The 25568-nt window shown below is 44.8% G+C and overlaps 1 protein-coding gene across 1 annotated transcript in view; it reads left to right on the forward strand.

The window, feature by feature from the left end:
- Window positions 1–5453: 5453 nt before the first annotated feature.
- Window positions 5454–25568, forward strand: part of LMBRD1 (LMBR1 domain containing 1) — a 358364-nt gene continuing 338249 nt past the window's right edge. The window contains exons 1-3 of the mRNA XM_061568975.1: window positions 5454–5569; window positions 13129–13305; window positions 15173–15236. Of these exons, the coding sequence (XP_061424959.1) occupies window positions 5501–5569; window positions 13129–13305; window positions 15173–15236 (310 nt within the window). The 5' untranslated portion in view covers window positions 5454–5500. The remainder of the gene's footprint in view (window positions 5570–13128; window positions 13306–15172; window positions 15237–25568) is intronic.

Here is a 25568-nt window from a genome sequence, read left to right on the forward strand (position 1 = left end):
ACTGGATTTTAACCCTTGATGGCCTGTTCATAGCATCTTAAGAGTGAGTGAATCGTTACATTTCTAACTTCTGTTCAAACGTTTACAGAAGAATGTTAAAGTTGTATACAAGTAGAGTGAAAACTGGTAGTTTTTTTAAATCTATATTTGTACACAGCGGACAAGTGCTTCAATCATAACATACAAATAGTACAGCATTTTTTAAATTCACATTTGTGTTAAATTGGCCTTATTCAGAAAGATAGTTGGTGGATGGAGTAATTCTATGTAAAATGTTCTGAACACCTGCAGGTTTTTCATTGTACATAATAAACTGCGCAATACATGTTGATGTCTATATTTCACTTCTTTTCAATGCATTTAACTTTGGATGTAATGCTATATACGGTATAGTCAATTACTTAAAAAGCTGGGCGTCTGGATTTTCAGAAGGTCGTGTTTGAAAAGGTGCTCCAACAAATGTGCCAAATGTATTACTGCTGAATAAATAACACTGGTCAACACACTTTTTCTGGCATAAGGTATTCCAACGGGTTTAAGGTAATTTTGGGGCGCTGATTCCAAATCTGGCATTAGTTTTTGTCTATCACATCAGGTTTTTGAGATATCAAATATTGCATTTTCAATAAAAACTGCAGAAGAAAAATATTAATTAAATGTCGTTATCTACATAAAATTATATTATAAACACTATCCTAAAAATACAGCACCATATTTTAACACTAAAGCAGTCACTGACTCGCAACAACTTGCAATCATAAGTGACCGAGTTAATTTCGGGTAAATTCAATGAAAATGGGGTATGCCGATAGCATAAAAATGAGATGTGACAGAGCAAATCTGAGATCAGATTTGGAATCAGCACCCTGAAATTAGTCTAAAACAGCTGCAAAGGTCCAGGCTGGAAAAAAATGACTTTTTTTGTTGACCCAGTGTTATCAAATAGGCACGTTTTATTCAGGTGAAACCTTGGCTGTTGGGTGGAGGAGGGTTTATGACACATTTTTACACTAAATTACTAAACTAAACCTTTTTTATTTTACCAGGTAAGCCGCACAGCTACACAGCTCTTTTTCAGAAGCAACCTGGCCACAAATGATAGCGCAACGAAGTGGAGTATCACGTGGAAATGTATAGCCATATAATCTAAACACGTTTCTAAATGTGGAGAGAAAAGTCCACGCGACCACAGGAAGAGAGACATGCAAACTCCAAATATACAGGCGTCGGGGTCGAACCCATGACCTGTATACCAGGCGAGGTAGTTAACATCTTGACCTAACCCAAAATAAATCAATGCATTATAATGGTTGTGAAAGATTTTGTATAAGACGACAGTGGTTTACTACATGGTCCATAATTTTGGTTGTATGACCACAGTAGCACTGACTATCCTGATGGCTCGCCTGTGGACTGTTAATATGTTAACGTGGCCACGTGGCTCTGGGGTGACAGCATCGAGCCAGCACTACTCAGGTGGAGGGCTTGAATCTGGGCAGCCACCTCTGGTTCGACCACGTCCTCAAATCTAGTGACATTCTCATTCTGCTCACAACATGATGTATTGGTTGGAATGTGACACACTTGTTTTGCAGGACATCAAACATTTTTCTTGTGTGGATAAAAAGGACCCCGTGACTTCAGAAGTTCCGTCATTTCATAATCTCATTCGGCTCTTCTCTGACAAAGTAGCGTGCTAATAGTGGCACAATTCTGAATATGCACGTCTGTTTCCTGACATGAAGCCACTAGCAAAATTTACGTTGGGATATTTAAGATATTGGCCTCATGGTTCATGTGCGGGTTTAAATACAAAAACATACATTTATGATTTTAGGACCCTTAAATGAAAATATGTAGTTTTATTATTTTTTTTACCCTGGCCTATGAAATATTTCTTCTGGGAGTTATGAAGTGTTGAATCCAAATTAGAATTTTGATAATTGTCTAATACTTTGTGTAAGTGTGATGCTAAATCCATCAGAAAACTGTTCAAGCCCGTTACTAGTCACCAGTGTAGTCTACAAATACATTAAACGTACGTAACAGTACTCTACATTTTAATTACCCGCTCATTACCAATGCATTTCTTCTCATGCTTAACTGTTAGTTATACATTTATAATAGAATGTGATCCATCAAAAACACACAAAGCGAAAATTTGATTAGCTTTTATAAGAGTGCAGTTCCCACTTCCAAGGGTAATTAGTCCCTCAGTACTTACCACCTCAGGCTACCACAAAACGCTCAATCATTCCCAACAAAACTTCATCAATTACTGCTCAATTACTGCGCACTTGGCTATACCACAGTGCTGGCTGGGCTCGTGATGACTTGCGCATGCTAATTCTGGTCGCACTCCCCGCAATGTGAGTCGTACTTACGATTGCAGTTATTGTACAGGGTGGTCCAGATGCCTTGTGACTCCCAATTAATTCACCCCGACCATGTGTTTTTTTATACATTTGCTTATTCGCTTATTTATTAAATAACCCTGACTTAATTCTTTTTATACAGTATTACGTTTTAGGGAATTAAATGGGGGCCACAAGACATCTGGACCAGCCCGTACACGCGTTTGTACTCTGTAACTTCATCTCGAGTAGCTTTGCCACTCGTTCAATCAGCTGAGGTTAAACACATTCCTGCGGAGAGAGCTGGTAGGAACGTTGGGTTGCTAGGTCAATGGCCAGGGTCAACGGCGGCGTGGTGTATTCCGCAAATATGCCCGACTGTGAGGGCGGGCACAAGCTGGCGTGAGTAGGTTAAACATTGAGTTTTATAAGGGCACCAGGGGGTGACCAGCCCCTCCCCACCCAGCCTCACCCATCCCACCCCCACCCAGCCCCTCCCTGCACGACGGACGGACGGACACAATAATCCCCTGTGGGCTGGTGTAACCAGGAGGTTCCTACCAGTACTAAACTGTACTTCTAGGGGACTTTAAATTGAGTTGCCCAGACTATTTAATCACTGTTGATCAATACGCTGTCCACCATAAATCAGTGTTAACCAATGGCCCACTGATAATTTAGCATGAGTCAATTGTTCATGAAATGTTAATTCACGATGGGATATGCGTGAAGTGTATACCGAGCCTACCCATCTTTCTTTTATTGAAAATGCGTACTCGAATGTGATCGTTATCAAAACAACATAATGGTCATGCCTTTGTTTAAAAAAAAATGCGTGTACTATGCATTGTTACTGTATTAATTCGCCATGTGTTAAAGGCTAAAGTTGGTTTTACTCTCATGATTTGAAACTTGGAAAGGTCAGTTTGCCAGAAAGGGCAGGGTGTCCCGTTGTCACACTGGCTGATCTAGGACTCATGTATTTGCAGATAATGAGGCTTTAATAGATAATTTCAATTAAATTCCCACCCCCCTGGTAGTTTGTCTGTATGACAGATGGCCAAATGTTTTATAATAATCACACAAATTGATTTGTCTCAATTTCTTGAAACACACTCCGCAGGGAAATATCTCGTGTGGGTACGGGGTTGGTTGAGTCTCGGTTATCCCGTCCGTGTGTGTGTGTGAGGGTTTTTGGGATGGATTTGGTGTGCCGTAACTCTTGAGCAGTGTCAAATGTAGTGGCGGCTCCTGTAAAATCTCTCAGGGGGGGCAAATGTCTGGATGATTGATAAGGATAAGCTCCACCCATGCAATGGATAAATTAACAGCTTAAGCCCCAACCAAGAAGCTTAAGCATGTAAAGGCAACTTCACTTCTTTAATATTAATGAAAATTAAAGTGACTCTTACAATACATCTTGTTTGTTTCTATACTCACTATTATTACAATCCACTCAGTTTCTTTATATTAAAGATTCCACTAGGTAGCGACAAATAATATTGTTGACTGAAACGTGCTTACGTATGATGACGTAAGCACGTTAGTGCGAGCCCTCCCGGAAGCCATAGAGAATGCATTGCAGCGCCCGCTGTTCGAAAAAAAAACATCTTTGAATGTAAGTCTATGGGAACACTCTGGGCGATTCTCAGCCAGAGTGAAATCGCCCAAAAAGAGGCGGTACTCCACAGAACGTGACATGACGCTGATTGGACTATATCCAGAGGCACAGTAACGGCTGAGATTGGTGGTGCGTCGCCCAATCGCCCTAATGATGAAACCGCCCCTGGTCAGATGCTCCTCTTTTGGTAAATGGAGTGAGTGGTGCTTCACCTAGGGGCCGTCCATAAATGACGTCACGCACCTCGGGGGGGGGGGAAGGGGGTCAGACATTTGTGACGATCTGTGACGAGGGGGGGGGGGTGAGAAATGTGACGTCACATCAAAATGCGCAACTTTAAATAAATATAGACAACACGTTCTACTTAATTAAATAGACTTTTTAATAAATGTTTTCTCTTGCAACATTATAGTGCAACGTCACATTAAATACGCACTACAATGACAATAGTTTAAAGTGATTTGATGCATGTTTTATTTTAAAATGGAAATATGGTTTGGGGGGGCAGAGCTTTGTGAGGTTATATTTGAAGGGGGGTCTGACTTTTTATGACACCGTGTGACGAAAAGGGGGGTCAAAAATCGGCCAAAATCGCGTGACGTCGTTTATGGACGGCCCCTTAAGCATTTGATTGGATGACAGCTTTGTTTAGTTAATTTATATTAAAATAAAAGGTAAATTATTCAGGTAAAAAAAACCTAAACATTTGGTGAATTTGTCACGCTTAGATGTAATTATAAAGTTTGCCGTTGGTTGAGTCTTGACCAATTGTACAGGTATCGCTCGTTTTATGAAATTTTCACAATACCAAGATACAAATGAACAACAAATATTAAAACGATCGAATCGAAATGAATGAAAAAGTAAAACTAAATGTACCTTTTCAGGTAAGGGGCCGTCCATAAATGACGTTACGCAATTTTGGACGATTTTTGACCCCCCTCTTCGTCACACGGTGTTATAAAAAGTCAGACCCACCTTCAAATATAACGTCACAAAGCTCTGCCCCCCCCCCCCCAAAAAAAAATAAAACATGCTTCCTAACTTTATGTAATGTGTTTTTTATTTTGTCAATGTGAGTGACAAAGGTCACTCTGGACTAAACTGCACCTCAGTTGAAACTACTCAACATCTGTAACAACAAAAAAACAAGAGAGTTCATAGCTCATCGAATTTCTCCACTATAAACAAATATTCATACGTTTCTAATACACTTGATAATTTAGATTTAAAGCTTTCGTGACTGCAAGGATTCATATTCTTGGTTCTTTCGGTAAAGTCACGTAGAAGGGAAACAATAAAATAATATTTTTTTATTATTAATGTTTTTATTATTTTTTTGTTTCCCTTCCACGTGACTTTACCGAAAGAATCGAGAGTATGAAACTTTATCAACTTGACACTCAACCTTCGACGACACGACCACGTGCTCTCGGCACCCCCCACCCCCACGTGATCCGAGCTCGCCCGTCACGTGACACAAACACAGCGGCCGCTGTTATTCTCCTCGCACCACCACCACCTCATGGCTACGATGGCTGGCGCTCTGAGCGAGACTTTGCTGGGATGGCTCATATTCGCCATCGTTCTGCTGGTACGCCTCCGCGACACGAGAGATTAACAAGGGACATTACCCCACGACGTGCCGCCTTTGCTGCCGTCCGCTCTCGGTTGTTCGTCACCCGCGCGCGGTTCGGGTGGTAGGCCGCAGTTCAGACCACGGTCTTTGCCTGATTCTCCGCGGGGCTATGGGGGTCGTCTCCGGCGGGAGGCGGAGGTGGGGAGGGGGGATGGAGGTAGCCCACCTCCCTACCTCTCTCTCTCTCTCACGGGGGACAGCTGTCTGGTTCCCGTTTCTCATTCGTACGGTCACGATGTGAGGTTAATTTTGAAACTAAGCTGGCGAGGCACATTGCGTGTGGTATTAAATGACAAGGCACGGCTTGTTTGTCATGTGTGTGTGTATATCCGCCGGTGTAAATACAGCCATACATCATTTTTTAGGGGGTTAGATCGCGTAAATATATAAATGTGTCGTTAAACCCGCCACCACCCGACACAGCCAACTAGTAAGGTTTGTCACGTATACGGAACATGCCAATTCGTTACTAGTACAGCACTAGTGTATAGTGTAGTGTATAATGTAGTGTATAGTGTAGTGTATAGTGTAGTGTATAGTGTAGTATACTAGTACAGCACTAGTGTATAGTGTAGTGCATAGTAGTGTATAGTGTAGTGTATAGTGTAGTATACTAGTACAGCACTAGTGTATAGTGTAGTGCATAGTAGTGTATAGTGTAGTGTATAGTGTAGTATACTAGTACAGCACTAGTGTATAGTGTAGTGCATAGTAGTGTATAGTGTAGTGTGGTATACTAGTACAGCACTAACCGGTGTCATCTTGGTTCTTTCGGTAAAGTCACGTAGAAGGGAAGTAATAAAATAATAAAAACAAAACATAATAAAATAATTCTCACGACGTTTCGGCCACAACGCAAGCAGCCGTCCTCAGGTGAAGACCAGGTCTGTCGGGGAGACAGCGTCTGAATGAAACAGCACACGAGCTAACTAATCGGTGTGTTGGAGAGTAAATCCATAGGATTTACAATCTGAGTACGACGTTTCGCCATTAATTACAACCAGCATCATCAGGCGGACGGCCAGATTTGAGTAAAACTAAATACAGATTCTGACGTTACGTTGCAGAACAGTATGATGAGCTCATCTTGCTTCTGGGATCACGGGATGAAGGAGAATTGTGGCAAGTAGTACAGCACACCGGTGTGCTAGAGAGATATCCTCCTATTTAAGAACAAAACAGGAGGATTTCTCCACAAATCTGGCTGTCGCCTGATTATGCTATTTGTAATTACTGGCGAAACGTCAGACTCTGATTGTAAATGTTGTGGGTTTACTCTCCAATATACGGGTGTGCTGTTTTAGTAACGAATTGGCATGTTTTGTTTACGTGATAAACCTTACTAATTGGCCGTGTCGGGTGGTGGTGGGTTTAACGACACATTTATATTTACCAGATCTAACCCAAAAAAACCTCTTATGGACAGTTGTGGAGTCGTGTGGGGGTGAGTGGTGGGGAGGGGCAGTCAGGATTAAGGGGGTGGTGAAGTTGAAAGTCATGCACGAGGTTGAGCAGTTAGACAACAGAATTACATTTCCAACATTGTAGACCTTTTCTGACAAATAGGGGAAAAGTTGTTCACACTTGGCAGCTGACGCGAGTAGTGGAGGAAGCCTGATTCTGAGGATGCAGAAGGAAATTCATAGGACTGAAGGCGGATTTAGGATTTACAAAACAAACATTTGCAGACAGAGCAGAAAGAGTGTGATCCCAAGCTGCATGATAAGATTGAATGATGCTTCCAAATGTAGTTGTGAATTTGAAGGTCGGATTTTTTTGTTCCATTGTTTGCTTCACAGCGCTCAGAGATTGGGATCTTTACAAGTAGTTTACAGATCGTTGGGTCAATATGCCTGCCAAAGCAAGTCTTTGCGAAATCTTTTAGGTGACGTAACTATTTTCTTACCTGTTTCTTTGCAGAGTCGCATGCAAACTGGCATGTCAACAGGTTCACGAGTGTGATTCCATTTGCTGCTAAAAAGGCGTGTTCCTTGTTTCAAGTACCTTTCCTGTAACGTCAGTCAGCTGACATCTTTAGATTGAGGATAGTACTTAGATGACACTGATACAGGGAAATGGCTATACAGTATTCTTGTTACACATAGTCAACTAGTGATACCAAGCAAGAGGAAAACAAATTTTGCAAAAATGAGGTCTAATTATAACTTCATAGTCGAGTGTGCAGTTAGGTTTATGGTGTAGTTGTACTCATATTTTTTTGAAAGACAATTTTGTACAATTTAAGATGAAAACATATTTAAATATTTTAATAAATGACACGTGCGTTGGATAATTATTCGAGTATTTGATTACTCTTCAGAAATGTCATGTAGTTTGCACAGATATAAAACGTGCCACATACCGCATTCTTTACCGGCAGAACATTTAATATTGAAATTAAACCAATTTTTTTTAATCTTTTGAATATGCAGTATGATATAGTTTTTTTTTCTTTAATAAAATTTTCACATCTATATTTGATGAGATTGTCAGGTTTTTTATTATTATTATGCTTGTTTACCCAGGAAAGCCTCACCGAGTCTCAAGACTCGTTTTCACGAGGGTCCTGTCATGATTTCGCTAGTAGCGGGCGATGTTGCCACTGTGTGTAATCCCATTTTGGTCATTTGCAGATACATTTTCAACACTAGGATGTTTGGCCAATGCCAGTTAGAATGTATCGGTTTTTTGTGCCTTGGAAGGAAACCAGAGAACCCAGAGGAAACCCATGCAAAACAGGGGAAGAATATAACATAAAGGTGCCTGAGTCGGCAATCAGACCCGGGATCTTCTGCCTGTGATGCACAAATGCCACCACTACACCCACCCTGCTGCCATTGTCAATATGATCAAAGTCATCGTCCACCTAAAATTTCCCCACCATCTCGGTGGGTTCACAGAGAGATCCATAAATCATCTTGATGATTATTACTGGCGATTACTACTTCCTCACTGTTGAAACATCTCACTTGTTCAATAAAAGGCCCCTGTGCCAAACTTATTGCCATGGGTTTTTCCAGCCACCCTGTTTGCTGCAATGATTGTTGTTGGCTTAGTTCCATTTCCCCTTGCATTCAGAAGTGGCTTATTGACCCAACTTAGGAGATTGTTAGTTTTTTGCGCCTTTGCATTTGTGGCCTTTTTGCAGGTGGAGTACTTCGGTGTCCCCCCCCCATTAAAATATACCTCGAAAGTTAATTGGCCAAAAATAATAAAGAAAGCCCCCCCCCCCCCCACTCAGGTTAAGAAGTACGGAAGTCAGTGAGGTTTTCCTGAATCAGGTAAAGTTGCAGCCTGGCAGATTCTTGATCACACCACTGCCACTGGTTGCTCTAGATCAGGGGTCGGCAAACTGCGGCTTCTGGAGCTGCATGCGTTTCTTTAAGGACTGCTTTGTGACGTAATTTATACTGGTAGGAACCTCCTGGTTACACCAGCCCACAGGGGATTAATGTGTCCGTCCGTCGTGCATCCAAAAATGCGAGGGGTGGGGCTGGGTGGAGAGGGGAGGGGCTGGGTGGGGAGGGGCTGGTCACCCCGTGGTGCCCTTATAAAACTCAACGTGTAACCTACTCACGCCGGCTTGTACCCGCCCTCACAGTCGGACATGTTTGCGGAATACACCACGCCGCCGTTGACCCTGCCCATTGACCGAGCAACCCAACGTTCCTACCAGCTCCCTCCGCAGGAATGTTTTTAAGGACCACCGTTTCGTATTCACATGCATTGCGGCTATTGAAATAGATATTTTTACCAAATTCGAAGACAATGTCTCTTGTTATTTTGTTTGCTGACCCCCTGCTCTATAGACAGTCCTTCCGCATGGAGCTTTGGCCTTTTCTTCCATGGTTAAGTAAATGATTATGAATGGCCAGTGTTTGAAATTTGGAAACAGAAAATGAATGAGATTTCCATTTGCTTGGCCTCATTTGTCGCAAGGAACGGTACCGGTATGAACATCCCTGTGGGTGAGTGAGAGGCAGCACAGGTACAGTATAGTGTTGCAAGGCTGTGCAGGTTCACTTCCCAGTTTATTACTCCTAATGTCTTAATAATAAGGTGACCTTGGATTATTTCAAGGCAATTCACGAGTGGTTGCACCCCCTGTGCCTAACATTATCTACACACAAGGCACAGCAATGCGCTCATTTTAATTAGAATTGATTTACTCTCCGAGATAAACAGGCAGAGAAAGCCAGCCCGATATTGCCAATGTTTGCCTCAGAGAGAGCTGAGATTGAGAACAAAAAAAGCAATGACTGTGCTTTGCATGTTAAGTCATGTAAATTGGCTTTTATATGGCTACAAAAAAAAAAACCATACTGGATTTGAAGAATCAATGAAGCGTTGTGGCATGCTTGTAAATGTGGTGCTTTGGAGGCCGAGTTGATGGATTATGCAGGAATCAGACACTCATCCTGGGCGCTGCAACTCAACTTGTTTAAGGTGGTACAGCGAGTACGTTGCTGAAATCTAAGTGCAATTTTGTTCTTTGTGTTATTCCTGCAACTACGTCTCCTCTGTCCGCACCATTGTACTCCAGCAGTTGCACATTGGTTAGCACACTGCACTCTGAACTCAAGAGAGCCGAGTTCAATTCCCAACCACGGATAATATCAGTGGCAAGTGATATCGGAAACGAGACTCCTTGATTCACCCACCCCGCAGTCACTAGCTTGGCGAAGTCAGTCACACAATCATGATTGACACAGCGCGGGGATGCTCTCATCCAGCAGTGGACTGACAAATGGCTGTAAAATCTCTTGAAATAGTGTGGGCTGTGTTCGAAATTTTCTTAAAGAATTATCGTAGTCAGCAGAGCATGCTGTGGAAGAAGATGATGCCACAGAAACCACTTCTTGAGTCGCTTGAGTGGGCGCCTGTAACTCCGACTCTAGAAAGATACCCTTTCAAACTCTCAAGAGTGCATTGTTTCTGTATATCACTTACCCAAAACAACTATACATCTGAACCCAGACATGGCTCATTGCTCTGACACAACCATTGAGGCATATTGATTACCCACCCGCTCCTTGAGTCCATTGCCTCGGCCATAGACAATTGACTCTGGGTGCAACGCAAGCGATGTGTACCGCTCATCTCGATTGAGAACTCTCTCTCCCTTGGTGGTGGGAATTCCACGTTCCCGTGACGGAGGCATGTTTATCCACGAGATGAATCACTCATTGCTTGCTACAAAAGTGTCACTCATGTTATTGACACTGGAGTGATGATGGGCTGAATTGAGAAACCACACAGAATCAGAATATTTATCCTGGAGGAATCTGAGGAGCTATGAAGCTTTGTTTCACAGATGTTAGTAGGGTCACGGGGTAAGAACGTTACAACAACAAACAATGCAAAAACACGATGGGAGTGCAAAGTATAGGAAAGGTAAACATATCACTTAAAATATACAAATACAACTAGATTATTTTTTATCTTACCAGGTAAAGCCCACTGAGGTATGAATTTATTTTTCAGAAGCGACCCGGACACAAATGATAGCTCAACAAAGTTGTTTATCATATGGAAACTTAAAGCAGCAAAATTATCTCAATTATCTCAATAGAAAAGGTGACTGCGTTGCGAAAATCCTTACGGCCTTTGATGGATGTTTCATTGAGTCTGGCGGTGCTGGCACTAGAGTAAGAATGTTCAACATTTTATTAACTTTTGATTTAAACCTTTCGTGACTGCAGGGATTCATATTCTTGGTTTTTTCGGTAAAGTCACGTAGAAGGGAAATAATAAAATAATAAAAATATAAAACAATAAAAAAATATTATGAGATCTCTTTTACCAGTGGCAAAATATAGTAGTAGGTTTTTACCCTTTTAAACTGGTACCAGTTTAAAAGGGTAAAAACCTACTACTAATAAAATATTATTTTACGTGACTTTACCGAAAGAACATTTTATTTACTGTTAAGCAAATATCCAGTATAAATAATCTGAAATGTTAGCCTGTCAAGTTTTACTGTAAGGAATCAGCCTTGATGTTAATTCTAAAATAAAAAGTTTGTGCTCGAATATAATTAATTTTCCTTTTATTTTTATTTTACAATAACCCTGAAAACATTACAGAGTTACGAGAAATAGGTTTTAATAGTTCTAAGTTCCTGTTATTGTCTCAACTTGATTTGTCCCAAATGTGTTGTTAATTGGATAAAAAATGTCACAGTCATGCGTTGGCCAAATGCATGCTCACACACCGAATCAGGGGCACGCGAATGCATTTGCGTTTGGATATTAACAACACATTTATATTTACAAGATCTAACCCAAATAACATTTATTACGAATTATATTGGTCACGAAAGCCTATGTGTTAAATTGAATATGCCCAACAAACCTGTATGCTCAGTTGCACGCGTATGAAGACAAACCCCTCGTGATTTAAGAATCACAACAATATGATATAACGCATTAATAACTGTTCATGCTTAAAACTGGCTGTATCTGACTGCACTTAAGTCGCTAGACCCAATCAGAAGTTTTATATTCTGGCTCGAGGTAAGCTAAGTCGATTGTCCCTGATTGGTTGATCAAAACACATTCCTGCGGAGGGAGCTGGTAGGAACGTTGGGTTGCTCGGTCAATGGCCAGGGTCAACAACGGCGTGGTGTATTCCGCAAATATGGCCGACTGTGAGGGCGGGCACAAGCCGGCGTGAGTTGGTTAAACGTTGAGTTTTATAAGGGCACCACGGGGTGACCAGCCCCTCCCCACCCAGCCCCTCCCCACCCTCCCCTCTCCACCCAGCCCCACCCCTCCCATTTTTGGATGCACGACGGACGGACACAATAATCCCCTGTGGGCTGGTGTAACCAGGAGGTTCCTACCATTTTAACCATCACTTGGTGTAAAGTCCACATTGGCCATCCCTTTCAGAGATTGGCCCCTGCCACCATTTGGATTTTGCTGACAAACCAAATCTATTACCAAATATCTCCGTGGGGTTACTTTATTTGTTCGGTGATGAAAGGTTACAGTTAAAAATTGACTATATCTGCAGCTAACTACAAAGAAACTAATAATGAATCAGTATAATTAGAATGATGATAATTTATTTGTATGAGAATCTGAATTTGACCTGATATTTGGTGTAACCACATTACGTACCGTGCGAAAGAAGGTCAATATACATACATGCATTTCATGAAACTTAATAACCTATTTATTTCCTATGATATCTTAGGTTTGTTTTACACAGACTCTACATAGCTCTGAAACCCCATGTATGTATGTCTGTATGTTGAGCTTCTTTTGCACCATGCTAACCGGGGCTACGGGGAAGGGACAGCAAACTTAAACACAAAGCAGTTCTGAAGAAGTGAGTTTTCAATTTACATTTTTAATTGCAATTTAGATTTGTTGGGTCTTCTGCACCTTGTAAAAAAAACCCATGTAATAATCCCAATGCTTCTTGAGCCACTTGGGTCTATGAACCTTTGCTCCGTTCAATTGCGCCTCTCAACGTCTCTCGCTGCCTCTCGCCGCCACCGCGTGCAGGCGATCGTGGCCTTCGCGTGGTTCTACGTGCGCTACTACCAGAGCCGGCACGACAGCGAGGTGAGCTCCACAGTCACGGCCATCCTCGCCGTCGCCGTCGCCCTCTCCGCCGCCGCACTGCTGCCCGTCGACATCTTCCTCGTCTCCTTCGCGAAGCTGCCCAACGGCACTTACAAGGCAAGCGCCCTCACCGCCGGTCGGCCTTCGACCGGTGCCACGATTCCAAGAGCTCGCGGCTAGCCGCCCGCCGCGCCGTTATCTACCAGGGGTCGGCAACCTGCGGCTCCGGAGCCGCGTGCGGCTCTCTGAGGACCGCTTCGCGACGTCATTAATTAAAGACCACCACCGTCTCGTATTCACTTGCAATGCAGCTTTTGAAATATTGCTTTTTTACCGAAATGGCTCTTGGTGTTGTTTTGGTTGCCGACCTCTGTTATAGACCCTGGACTAAATGTCGAACAGTGTGCATCGTCTGGAACGCTCGTCCAATATTAGGATGCCACTGGAGATTTGCACTTTTAATACTCGTTCTGTGTTTGTTGTCCTTCCCCGCACCTCTGATTAGCACGGTTGGCTACGTACGATGCGAAAGAAGTTCCACATACATTGTGAGGAAAGCGCCGACGACAGGGATAGATGTTGCATTAGGGATGCTGCCGTGCTGTGATGGTTGCCACGTGGCACTTATAGTCCAGTGGTCACCGGTTCGATTTCCTGGCTTGGCGGTGAAAACAATGGGCAAGTTTCTTGAATCCTCCATGCTTTGTCCACCCGGCTGTTTGTGTGTTGAACTTTCATTTGGTCAACTTCTTGCGCACCGTATGTAGCCAACCGTGCTAATCGTATAATTTAATTAAAAAGTATAAGTTAATGCGCCTTTTGGTGTCATCTGGTCCAACCCATGTGAGACTAGGCTCTAAGGAAAGCTGTCTCTGGTGTGGACCAATCAACTTCAAGGACAGTGCATATATTATCAGAGTTATGTTTTTTGTTTGCATTATGGCTGCAGGTATTGTGGTCTATGCAAACATGACTCCTTGTAAAAAAGGTGTCAGTTTTGTTGCCAGATAGAAGGGTAAAAAAACAATTAATGCACCACAGTTTAGACAATGGGAAGGTCACGCGTGGCGAGGTAAAGTGTTGAGTACTCCTGCCTCTTCCAAAATGTCTGGCCAGGGTTTCTCTTAAGCTCACTGTCGTGGAGGCTTTTCCACCAGCAGCGGCGTGAGCGAGCAATTGCGGGCTCTGTGCCATTGCCCGTACCTCTGTGAAAAGTTCGTTTAAGACACTGCATAATAAACAGTCGGGGGCAGAAGGAAGAGAAGAGGAGACGGTCTTGCGCTTGGACTTGAACAGGGCCAGCCAGCCAGAGGGCACCAGTGGCCAGGGGGCAGGGAGCCCTTGACTCAGGAGTGACGTCCCATTGAGTAGAGGTACTGAGAGGGCTTTGAGGGAAAGACCTCGATTACAGGAGGAGGCAACCCGTGAAGGGAAGGATATCGAGATGAGAAAGGATCCCTTTTGAAGTGCTTCTCTCCTCAAGCGGCTCTCCTCCCCAGTTACAGATGAGAACTCTTGACTTCATGTTGTTGACCCCAAATAGAAGATGAGCTGAGTCAGTGCTCTTGTGTTGTTTTGTTTTATGGTTGGGTGTTGTTGTAGTGAATATGGGGCTGACGGGGTTTTGGCTCGGCCCATCTTACCGGTTGTTACAAAAATTAGGTCCACTTATTATTAAGTTGGTGTCAACTGTTCTGTGGGAAGACCTTGGCATATAAATGTGTAATTCTCCATTTCTGGTTCAGGGTCAGCGGTATCGATGGATGCTGCCCCGTGCTTATTTGAGCAGGGAGATATTTTCACTCGTTGGCTCTAAATGTTCTTACGGCTAAATGTGTGTCCATTGTCTTTGAATGTAAACGTTAGGACTTTATCGCCTCGTTTGTCTTCATTGGACTGTTATCAGTCATGTGACTCTCCTCTACTGCGAGCAGTAATAGGAAGAAAGTAACACATGCAATATATGTGAATGTTTAATTCTCAGGAATGGGCTACGGACAATGCTACAAGGATGCACATTGAAAACACAGTCCTTTACGGCTATTACAGTAAGTTCTCTTTATGCATTTTTATTAAAGAGTTGTTTATGTATGCATGTGTAGTGTGTTGAATTTAGGTGCACACTTGAGGCAACACGTTTATTTAACACAGCAGGTAACTCTAACAGGGTAACAACATAGGGTGGTGACCACCACGGCTAACTCAACTAACGCTCGGAGGGATAACTAGAGAGTTGGACCAGGACAGCTAACAGGCTGCCTGGTCCACGCGTGAAGACCGGAGACCGAGGATCAAGCATGGCGACTTCATTCCCAGATTTCGATTTAAAGCTTTCGTGACTGCAGGGATTCATCTTCTTGGTTCTTTCGGTAAAGTCACGTAGAAGGGAAGTAATGAAATAATAAAAATAAAATATAATAAAATAATTGGAATTGGAATGTATTACTTATTGTTAGTAGCTCAGCTTATTGGAGAGTATATTTAGTATGCTGATGATACTATGTAGTTTATACTTTAGTTTTTGACGTGGTTGTTTAGTTACTGCAGCTACATACTATTAACATTCCTTCCCTTTATTAATGCTACCCCTATCCGCTGCCTTTGATGCTGCAATCCTGCATAATGCACGGGCATAATATGACTTTGAAAACCCCCTGCCCACCTCCTACGCATTTCACAAGTAGTACTAATCACATACCTGCATTTCCCATAAGTATGCTAAATTCCTCTTGATATGCAAATTATTTTGTCAAGGTGCCCTTCCTCCCTTCCAACCCAGCTTAAATATACGCTCCAAGCTTGGTGGTGTTTCATTCAGACGCTGTCTCCCCGACAGACCTGGTCTTCACCTGACGACGGATGCTTGCGTTGTGGCCGAAACGTCGTGAGAATTATTTTATTATGTTTTATTTTTATTATTTTATTACTTCCCTTCTACGTGATGACTTTACCGAAAGAACCAAGAAGATTAATTCCCAAAGTTGAATCACTGCCGAGATCCCTCTCGGAACCCCGCTTAGAACTGCTCTGGCGTGGCCGGGCTCTGTCCTTGGCCACGCCCCTATCCAGAATCCTCGTGGGGACTCTGGGTCCCAGTCACGTGATCCTCTCACCCCAAACTGGGGTTCCCCCTACCCCTCTCGTCCGGTCACGTGCCCTCCCGGGTTCACATGGCTGTCACGTCCTCGCGCGACCTCTCCCTCTCCGCCGTTAAAGTACCACTCCTCACTCGGCACTGTCGCTACACCATGGTGACACCCTCGAGGCCCATTGCACATGTAAACCGTACAATTAAACACCTGATACGACAGTTTTGTTACCGGCACTGAAGTTTTAAAGCCTGTGACTCCTTTTGTGAACTAAACCATTTTGAATCCACACAACCTTGGCGGATCTTGGAAGCTAAGCCGGCTTGAGCCTGGTTACCACATGGATGGATGAATGCCGAGGAATACCAGTTGTAGCTTTGGGCTATTAAGTGGCCAGAACGTTTTTTGATTTAAAGCTTTTGTGACTGCAGGGATTCATATTCTTGGTTCTTTCGGTAAAGTCACGTAGAAGGGAAATAATAAAATAATAAAAATAAAAAACAAAAATTCTCACGACGTTTCGACTGCAACACAAGCAATCGTCATCAGGTCGGTTGCTTGTGTTGCGATCGAAACGTCGTAGTTTTTTTGTTATTTTGTTATTTTCTTTGAACCTCTCTACGTGACTTTACCGAAAGACCCAAAGAATATAAATTCCTGCAGTCACGAAAGCTTTAAGTCAAGATTGACATCGTGTTATTATACTTGTTCCCCAACCTAGCCTCGTGTAACGTGAGCACACGCCCAGCAAACACTGCGCCAAGGTCGCTATGCCAAGGTTCAATTGTAAACATTGCTCGCTAAGCTTTTGCAGACATTCTATTAGTAACTGTCTAATTTTATGGGATTATGGCTTCCAATTAATTACCTTGTAATTGCAAGGGATTAAACTGAACTGCCACGATTAAACGAGTAAGCCCAGAGTTTTAAAGTGCGCAAATCAGATCAGCCAAATGTAGTTAATAGGGTGATTGATTTTTCTTTTTGTAAATCCCACCCTAACAGCTGTGCATATTACAATCGAGATTGTGATTTAAATTGATTCTTACACTAACGATACATGCACGGAATCACGTGTCTAGCAATGTCTTTTTAAAAACGCACAAGAGTGAAAGGGCGAGAGGTTGGGGGGGGGGCAATGGGGGGTAGGGGGGTGGGAGGGGTGAGAGGAGGGGGGTTAGAGAGGGGGGCGTGGGAGGAGGGTGGGAGGGAGGGGCGAGAGGAGGGGGGTGGCAAGGGGGCGAGAAGGGGTGGGTGGGAGGGAGGGGAAAGGGGGGAGGGGTGGATTGGAGGGGGGAAGGGAGAGTGGGAGGGCGGGGGGCTGCCACCTTGCTGCTATTCGCAATGTCCCACGTGACTTTGTGAATGACTCCGGTGGGTTGGTGTTGAGTCTGCTTGGACTCCTCGCTCTGTACAGCTGTACGCTGCAGTCATTGCATCGGTACTCAGCGGAGCAAGTGTAGTAGTATTCGTAATGTTTAACACGTAGGCTTTCGCGACCAATGTCATCCATAATACAGCTTTTTTGGATTAGAATCGTGTAAGATCGCTTTGCTCTCCAACACACCGGTGTGCTGTACTAGTAACATATTGGCACGTTCTGTTAACGTGACAAACCTTACTTATTGGCTGTGTCGGGTGGTGGTGGGTTTAACGACACAATTATATATTTACGCGATCTAACCGGAAAAAAAACCTGTTTTATGGAGTATTCATAATGTCCCCTTAGACAGGGCCTTGAATACACGCAATCCTGCACAAGTCTTATGCACAGTAGGCAGTCAAACTGCAATGATGAAATCTCAAGGAATTGGTAAATTTGAATTTCAATGATACTTCATGCTGCCTTGCACAGCGTGGGACACAGAAGCTGGTTATGTAACTACGAGACACTTCCTATTTGTTCTTTGGGCAGCATCATCCTTGAAAGCAACTTGCGTCCTATGATTGTAGATTGATGGCAGTCCGTAGCTGGATATAAATTAAACGGATGCACTGAGTATGTACCGCTCTCCGGAATAAAACTGTTAGAAAAAAACAATATACAGTAAAACCTTGGATTGCGAGCAACTTGGTCTGCGAGTGTTTTGCAAGACGAGCAATTTTTGAAAACAAATATTAATTTGATAAACGAGCGAGGTCTTGCAATACGAGTAGTACGTATACGCTTTGTCTGCCGAGCGTCACGTGATCACATCTGATATACGAGTGCTTTGATATACGAGTGCTTTGGATTACAAACAAGTTTCCGGAACGAATTATGCTCACAATCCAAGGTTTTACTGTACGTCGAGTAGTTGCACTGCCGTTGTGTGTCTGTGCTCTAATAATGATCCTTGAGTATTTCCCCATCTTTAATAGTTACCCCGAGCCAGCGATGGAAATTCTATATTCTAATGGGAGGCAGGCGGTAATTTAATCTATAGGATGATCACCGCGGACTTCCCATAGTGTGGCCCTCATTTTTGCAATCATCAAAGAGAGTGGATGAAAGTGATCTCTGACCAGGGTTCAAACTCGCGACCTTCCAGCCCAACGAGCCGAGAGCCCTGAGCGCTGCATGCGCCTTACCCGTACTGGGCAGCGGTGAATTAACGGGAGGGGGGGGGGGTGGAGCACTCGTACTGTGGCACACGGCGGCGTAATGGCTTAGCCGGGAGGTGGTGTTGGGAAGGTCGCGAAAACACGCCGGGCTAACTGAAAGTCCTGGCCGCTCCGTGGTAAGTGCCCGAGCTGCGAGTGCATTCATCGGCCTTGCAATTGAGTGGCCCTGCCTTTTTCTCGCACCCTAAAAGTTTGCGCGTAGCCGTGCATTCTTCCCACGTCCTTGCCAGCCAACCCGCCGCGCTGCGCCCGCATTAATCTTCTGACGTCATGCGGGGGTCGACATCCATTGTTCGACACGGGGGCCGTTCTTAGAGGTTATTTTCTTTTTCTTTTGAAGCCCGATGCACTTTATGTGTAACTGCGATTGAGGCAATTCAGCTAGCAAATGTCAGAACAAAGGTGAAACTCAGCGGCTGGGCTGCCCGGTGGCTTTAGGTTGTTGCCGTATAGCCCGATTGTTTGGGCTGGACGGTTATACTCTGCAGGCCACCATGTAATTTATCAAGGTCTCTGGGTCGTCGCCATGTATCACCTTGCTTCAAAATGGACTTTTTAAAGATCTTGTGTCATCATTCGCAAGAAATTGGCCCTCTTGTACCATCACGAGTCATTTATAAAATCCACACATTTTACAATTACCCATAACAGCTCTAACAAGAAGTCAACTCATGCTCAGTTGAGCATTGAGAGTTGTGGATAATTCCATATTTGTGTGCCAGGGACCAGTCTATTCAGTGAATGGGTGTCATTGAATTCCCACAAATTGATATTTGTTTTTATTTACTCAGGACGAGTTGTTGTGATGAGATGACCCCTGACCTGGATTTGGGCTCACAACGTTCCGATGTTTAAGTGTCACGTGATGGAACTGTCCTTGTGGGGCATGCAGAAAACACGCCTCTTGGTGTGGATCAAGAAGGTCCTGTTTAAGGGACTTGAGAGAAATTCTCTGACGGGGGACTTCAGAAGTAGTTCTGATATGTCATCTTCCACGGGCCGTGCTCCAGCACGGAGAGATGCAATGCGAGCTACGAGAGTTCAAAATGACGTCTCCGTCTCGTGGCTTTACCACAATAGCACAATGAAATCTGATTAAGTGAAATTAATAGATGTCCCCAAATAATAACATTTAGGATAAACGTTTATAATTTCAGGTCGCCTCGTGTGTCATTGTTTTAAAGGAGAGCGAGTGAAAGAAATATCACCCAATAATGTTAGAAACCTGGCCTCGTGGCAACTAGCATCTTGCCAGCAGAGCCACAAAGTTAAATCAATTTAGTTTAATAAATTGTCGGAGCCAATAGTGGAGCTCCAGTCACTGCTGCACATACTGCTTTCGCTTGCAGATGGAGAGAGACAGAAATGCAGAAGCATAGGAGAGCGATAGGATGGGGGAAAATAACAGCAACAGTTATGATGATAATAAAAATAATGGAAATGGTTCGGCTACCAAATCCGCATGATACCTCGCTTTTTCTGAAAACTTTCCGTCCAACTGGGTTTTTACTTGGGCGCGTGGACAATCTGTGAGCGGTCCTGAGGAGCGGCCGTTAGGAAGGCGTCTGGCAGTGTTTGCCTGCCATCCCGCACAGACGCCCATGCCCCACGGGATGGCGTAGACAACACGTCAACTCCTCCTGCTCATAGCAGGCAGCTTAACCCTTGAGCTGCTCTTGATTATTGTCTTCATAATGACGATGATTTACACTATGAGATCTCTTTTACCAGTGGCAAAATATAGTAGTAGGGTTTTACCCTTTTAAACTGGTACAAAACTGACACCTTTATTCAAGGCATCATGTTTGCAATAACCACAACACAAGTAGTCAAAAAAGCAAACAAAAAGAAGCAACTCTGATATTATTATCATTATCAGAGTTGCTTCTTTTTGTTTGCTTTTTTGACTACTTGTGTTGTGGTTATTGCAAACATGATGCCTTGAATAAAGGTGTCAGTTTTGTACCAGTTTAAAAGGGTAAAACCCTACTACTAATGACGATGATGATGAAAAGAGTCGATGCCTCCATGCCTGAATGTCCTCATCATCTCAGTTGGCATAACAAGAGTGCCAAGTCCACATTCCTTGTATGTATGTATGTTGAACTTCTTGTGCAGTGTATGTAGCCAACCGTGCTCATCGGAGGTGCGTTTGGTATGTATTACCTTGGGTAAGGGCTGGCCCCTCTGACGGATCACCGCTGTTGATGGTACACAGAGAGCCTCGAGACTCACGCGTTATTGGCTAAATAAAGTCAAATCGTACTATCTTTTGATTTCCGACCGCAGGTGGTGCTTTTGGAAGAGCACTTGAGTCGCAGTCTCATTTAAATTTAAGAGTTCAAATCCCAGTTGAGGGTTGACTATGCTCATAGTATTTACGGGGTTGATAAAACCACGAACTACCACTTTGTGGGAAGTCGAGGGTGGTTATTCTCGGGAGAGACTGGGCCCTGCCGTGAGCTTGAAATTTCCGCCACAGGCTTGTGGCTGTCAAGGGGAGATGAATCCTGCGCGGTTCTCATTCGAGCGTGCGGACGCTTTGATTTTGTTCCGTCTTGCTTGAGTGAAAGCGTGCTTTTGAAAAAGGTAACTCTTTTTAATGGCTGTTAGCTAGCAAACAACGACAGCATCTGTTTGGTTGTTTGTACACACCCCTCTGTGTTGCTATGTGCTTAACTATTGAGCGTACATTTTTGTTGCAAAGACATTTATCGTGCCTGGTCCAGCACTTATACCCGCTGCAGATTATCCACGTTTTTTCTTTCTCACAGCGCCCTTGCGGGAGAGAATTTCCTGACACTTGGCCGTTCTGGGCATATTTTGCCGTAACACCGACATAAAAAAAGACCATTCCGGCTGAGAGTGAAGTCCGACCTTTTGACGTCCGTGGGCAGAAAAAAGAGATTGTGTGCAAGGGACGGTGAGCTAATTTAATGATTTCTCCACAGCGCGTTATCATCGTGTCCCCTGGAGGACCCCGAGTCAGGGGTCACCTTTCACCTCCCAGCAGCAGCAGCAACAGCAGCAGCAGCCAAGCTGGCATCTCTGGACAATCCTTGAGCCAGTGCAGGCAACAGAAATTTTCTCTGTAATGCTTTGTTTCTGCAGCGTTTTAACGAGGTGTCCCATTAGTCCATCCTCCCGCTTGTTTTGTGTGTTTCCGAGCGTTGTGGCAGCGTAATAATATGGGAGCTGTTGGTTAGGTATTTTTATTATTATTCCTAGCTGCAAGCTGCATCAGGTTGCGGATACGACACCCTTGAATGACAACGTAAGATGGCGGAAAAATAGGAAGAGTTCTATAAGAATGTGTTTGTGACGTGGGAAGCGATAGATCACGGCTCAAAACCCGGTCGCAGTGGTGCAAACGCTGGGCGCTACACTGCAAAACCTCGCACTGCTGTGAACGGAAAATGAAGGCGCTGCATTTGGCAGCTTTTAAGGCCTTCTTTGCTACGCAGTCTCTGCTAATTGCGTACCGTTCACGTGTCATGTTATTTCTTGGTTTCCAAGACACCGTGCAATAATGTAAGTAGGTTAACCTTTCTGGGTGCCCCTCTGCACTGATGAAGGACCGGTCACTGTAATGTAAGCTACATCTGTGTATTAAAAACAACATCACTACTAAATATTAGAGCAATGTCACTGTCTCTTGCACGCGAACAAAAATTGCGTGCCACTCATCTTCGTCGGTGGTCCTGAGTGACCGGTGGAAATGTGACATTCCGATGACAGGGGCCAGTATCGCCAAAGGACACACACTGCTGACTTCCTCGATCTCAGAGAGAACGATGGGCCGAGTCGGCATCCAACCAGGATTTGAACGCAACCTTTCCGATTGCGAGCCCCACTGCAGCTCCCACACCTCTGATGAGCACGGTTGGCTATGTACTGGTGCGAAAGACGTTCAACATGCAGACATGCGGTCAACCCGGCTGGATAATGTGCTTAGGGGGGTGGGATGATATTGGCTTTTTGGCAGTGTTAGGGGGAGGGACACACCTTTGCTGGCTGGTTCTCCTAATGACAGGCGGTGGGATTTTATCAAATCTAGCGGGGTTAACACCGCTGATCTTATCAGGGAGTGGCCTTTGGGGTCGCCAGTGCCCACAGGGCAGGCAGGACCTCGTCGGAGTCTCGTCAGGCAGGCTTGGCCTCCGTCGTTGACTTATTACGCCTTGAGGGCTTCCGCAGCGTCGGGTCTGATTGATCCGATCGTCCGATTGTTGAACGACGGGCCGACGCTGTAGCGGTTTCGGGGAGCTGAAGAGAAAAAGCCGAATCAAATTTTGGAAAACACCTGGCCGGGTGTGTTGGTATGGAGGCGTGATCGCTTGCAATCGTGGAGGTGCGGTCGCGCGGTAACGTGGCCCCGGCCAGGGGGCCGCTCGGCCAATTGCTCTCGTGGTGCGAATGCAATTATAGAGGGTGACATTTCTAGAGGGTGACATTTCTTGGGAAGCCAGGGGGTACTTGCACTTCGGAAAAGTGCCGCCTTGCTGAAGTGTCCGCTTGGCATTGCCCCCTCTCTGTTTCTCAGTGCTGAGCCAGTGGGAGAAACTCCGCATGTCTATGGAAGGGGCCAGTCATATCTCCGTAACGTTGCCACAGATTACCTTTTGCAAAATTTGATAGCATTTTATTGACCTCAGGAGAGATAATGGTCTGAGGATTTGAACGCATGATCTTCTGAGGGCGGAGCGGCGGCACAGAGGTGAGCGCATCGCATTGTGGACCCGCCAACCAGCCTTGGATTCCCAGCCATGGCTGACATCGGTGGAGTGCGAAATCTGATCCAGTCACGGGTCCCCTTCGCCAACCCCAACTGCCCAGCGTGGTGAAGTACGGTCAAATAAGAGCGACGACGCGCGCGGAGTGGGGAGAGGCCCTCATCCAGCAGTGGGTCGACGAAGGGGCCGTGCGTGTACACACGTGCGTGTGTACACTTGTGCGTGTACACACGTGCGTGTACACACGTGCGTACGGCTCTTTTCCCCCAGCAGGGAGATGAACAAACAGCCTCGGTGCTTATTCAGACATCGGCATTCATTGACTGTTTATTTATTTACCGCTTGCACTTCCATCGTAATCGTTGTTGAGAGCCCGATTTGCCCCCTACACGAAGTGTGGGGGTGGAGGGGCGGGGGGGTTACAAGCCAGACCTGTTGCTCGGGGAACTTCTCTCGGGCAGGTAATCAGGTCGCAATGCCTGCTCTCGGGAGGCGCCATCGTGGGATGTATTAAACCGCGCAAGCGAAGTGGACAACCGCCACCCAGCAAGCCCCCACCCCCCCCGTAACGCCATTCTTGCGGCCCACAGTCCCCGATGGAAGTTGTGATCGTAGATCATCCAAAGCTGTGCTTCCCCATGAACGTGAAATCAAGTTGAAGGTTGAGGTCAAGAGGCCGTAGCGGCCAGCAGCGTATGACGGCACCACGCCGGAGCATTGCCTCCTGCCTTCTGCCGGAGCGTGGAACAGTTGCACAGTTGACAGCCGACCTCCAGGATCCTTCCCTGCTGTCTCGTCATCATCACCATCATCACCACAACCATCAGACTTAAGGTCTTTTTTTCTTTGGTTGCAGACTTGTGGGTGGAGAGCCTAGCACCCATTGCATGCACTTATCAAAACAGGCAGCTTGTGAATTTGTTAATGCAGTGACGAGTGATAATGTTGTTTTAAAACAGCAGTTCCTTCCATGGTTGGGTATTAAAAGTTGTATGGCCGTTATCATTTCCCATTGTCATGCTAGACGTGTGGACATCGGAACGGAAATTAAAAAGTGAACGCAAGTGCCAGTCCTAACATAAAATTTCCTGGGTACATATGCCACTTTTTATAGATGAACACTACTTGCTGGCCATGCCTACGGCACTTTTCTACGTACTTCTAAGCCTCACTTTATAACAAAGCATCGGCAAAACGCACAAAAACCTCCAACGATTTTCCTTTCACCCCCCCCCCCCCGTCTTTTACCTTACGGACATGCCTATAGATTTTTTTGAGAGCTGAAATCGCCGTTGCCCGGATAAAAATGATGCGGCAATGCGGCAGCTTATGGATGGAGCCTGTGCCCCCAAACTCCTTACGAGACAATTTTCGGTGAAGCTTGGAATTAACTTGGCCAATAATAAACCCGAACCCTTAAAAGAATATTGGCAGAAGCATTCCTCTTAAGCCACTGCAGGGCCTCGCGGCTCCTGCCCAAGAGTTTCTTGTTCTGTGCATATTGTGCGGTCGCGCCGAGGATGTGAATATTTAGCTTTCCCGCGCACCAGGGGAGCTGCTCCACCAGCCGTGGGTCTCAACAGGCTTGCGTCTAATAATATCGTAATAGTATCACGGCCTCCCCCCCCCCTCCCAAAAAAAAAAATCCCATCGTGACGTCTGGCAAGCGGAGTGTAAACGAATCAATGGCCAAAGCTATCAATCACTCCGGAGTTGTTTTTTGTTGTTGCGTGTAACAGTGAGTGAGAAGTAGGGGGTGCCACGCGAACGTGTCGATTTACTTGATACTTTTGAGCTCACGATACGCTAATCGAACCGTGTTTGGTAGGAGTCGGGATGTTTTTCGAAGTGCGCGTGGTGCTGTGTTTGCGGGCTTCACTTGACGCCTTCGTTCCCATTCGCCGCAGTATCCTAAATATTTTGAATTAATCGAAATTCATCCCCGGATAATGAC

Source organism: Lethenteron reissneri, chromosome 42 (genome assembly GCF_015708825.2).
Source record: "Lethenteron reissneri isolate LAM-NWPU_2019-01 chromosome 42, ASM1570882v1, whole genome shotgun sequence".
Taxonomy (NCBI): Eukaryota; Metazoa; Chordata; class Hyperoartia; order Petromyzontiformes; family Petromyzontidae; genus Lethenteron; species Lethenteron reissneri.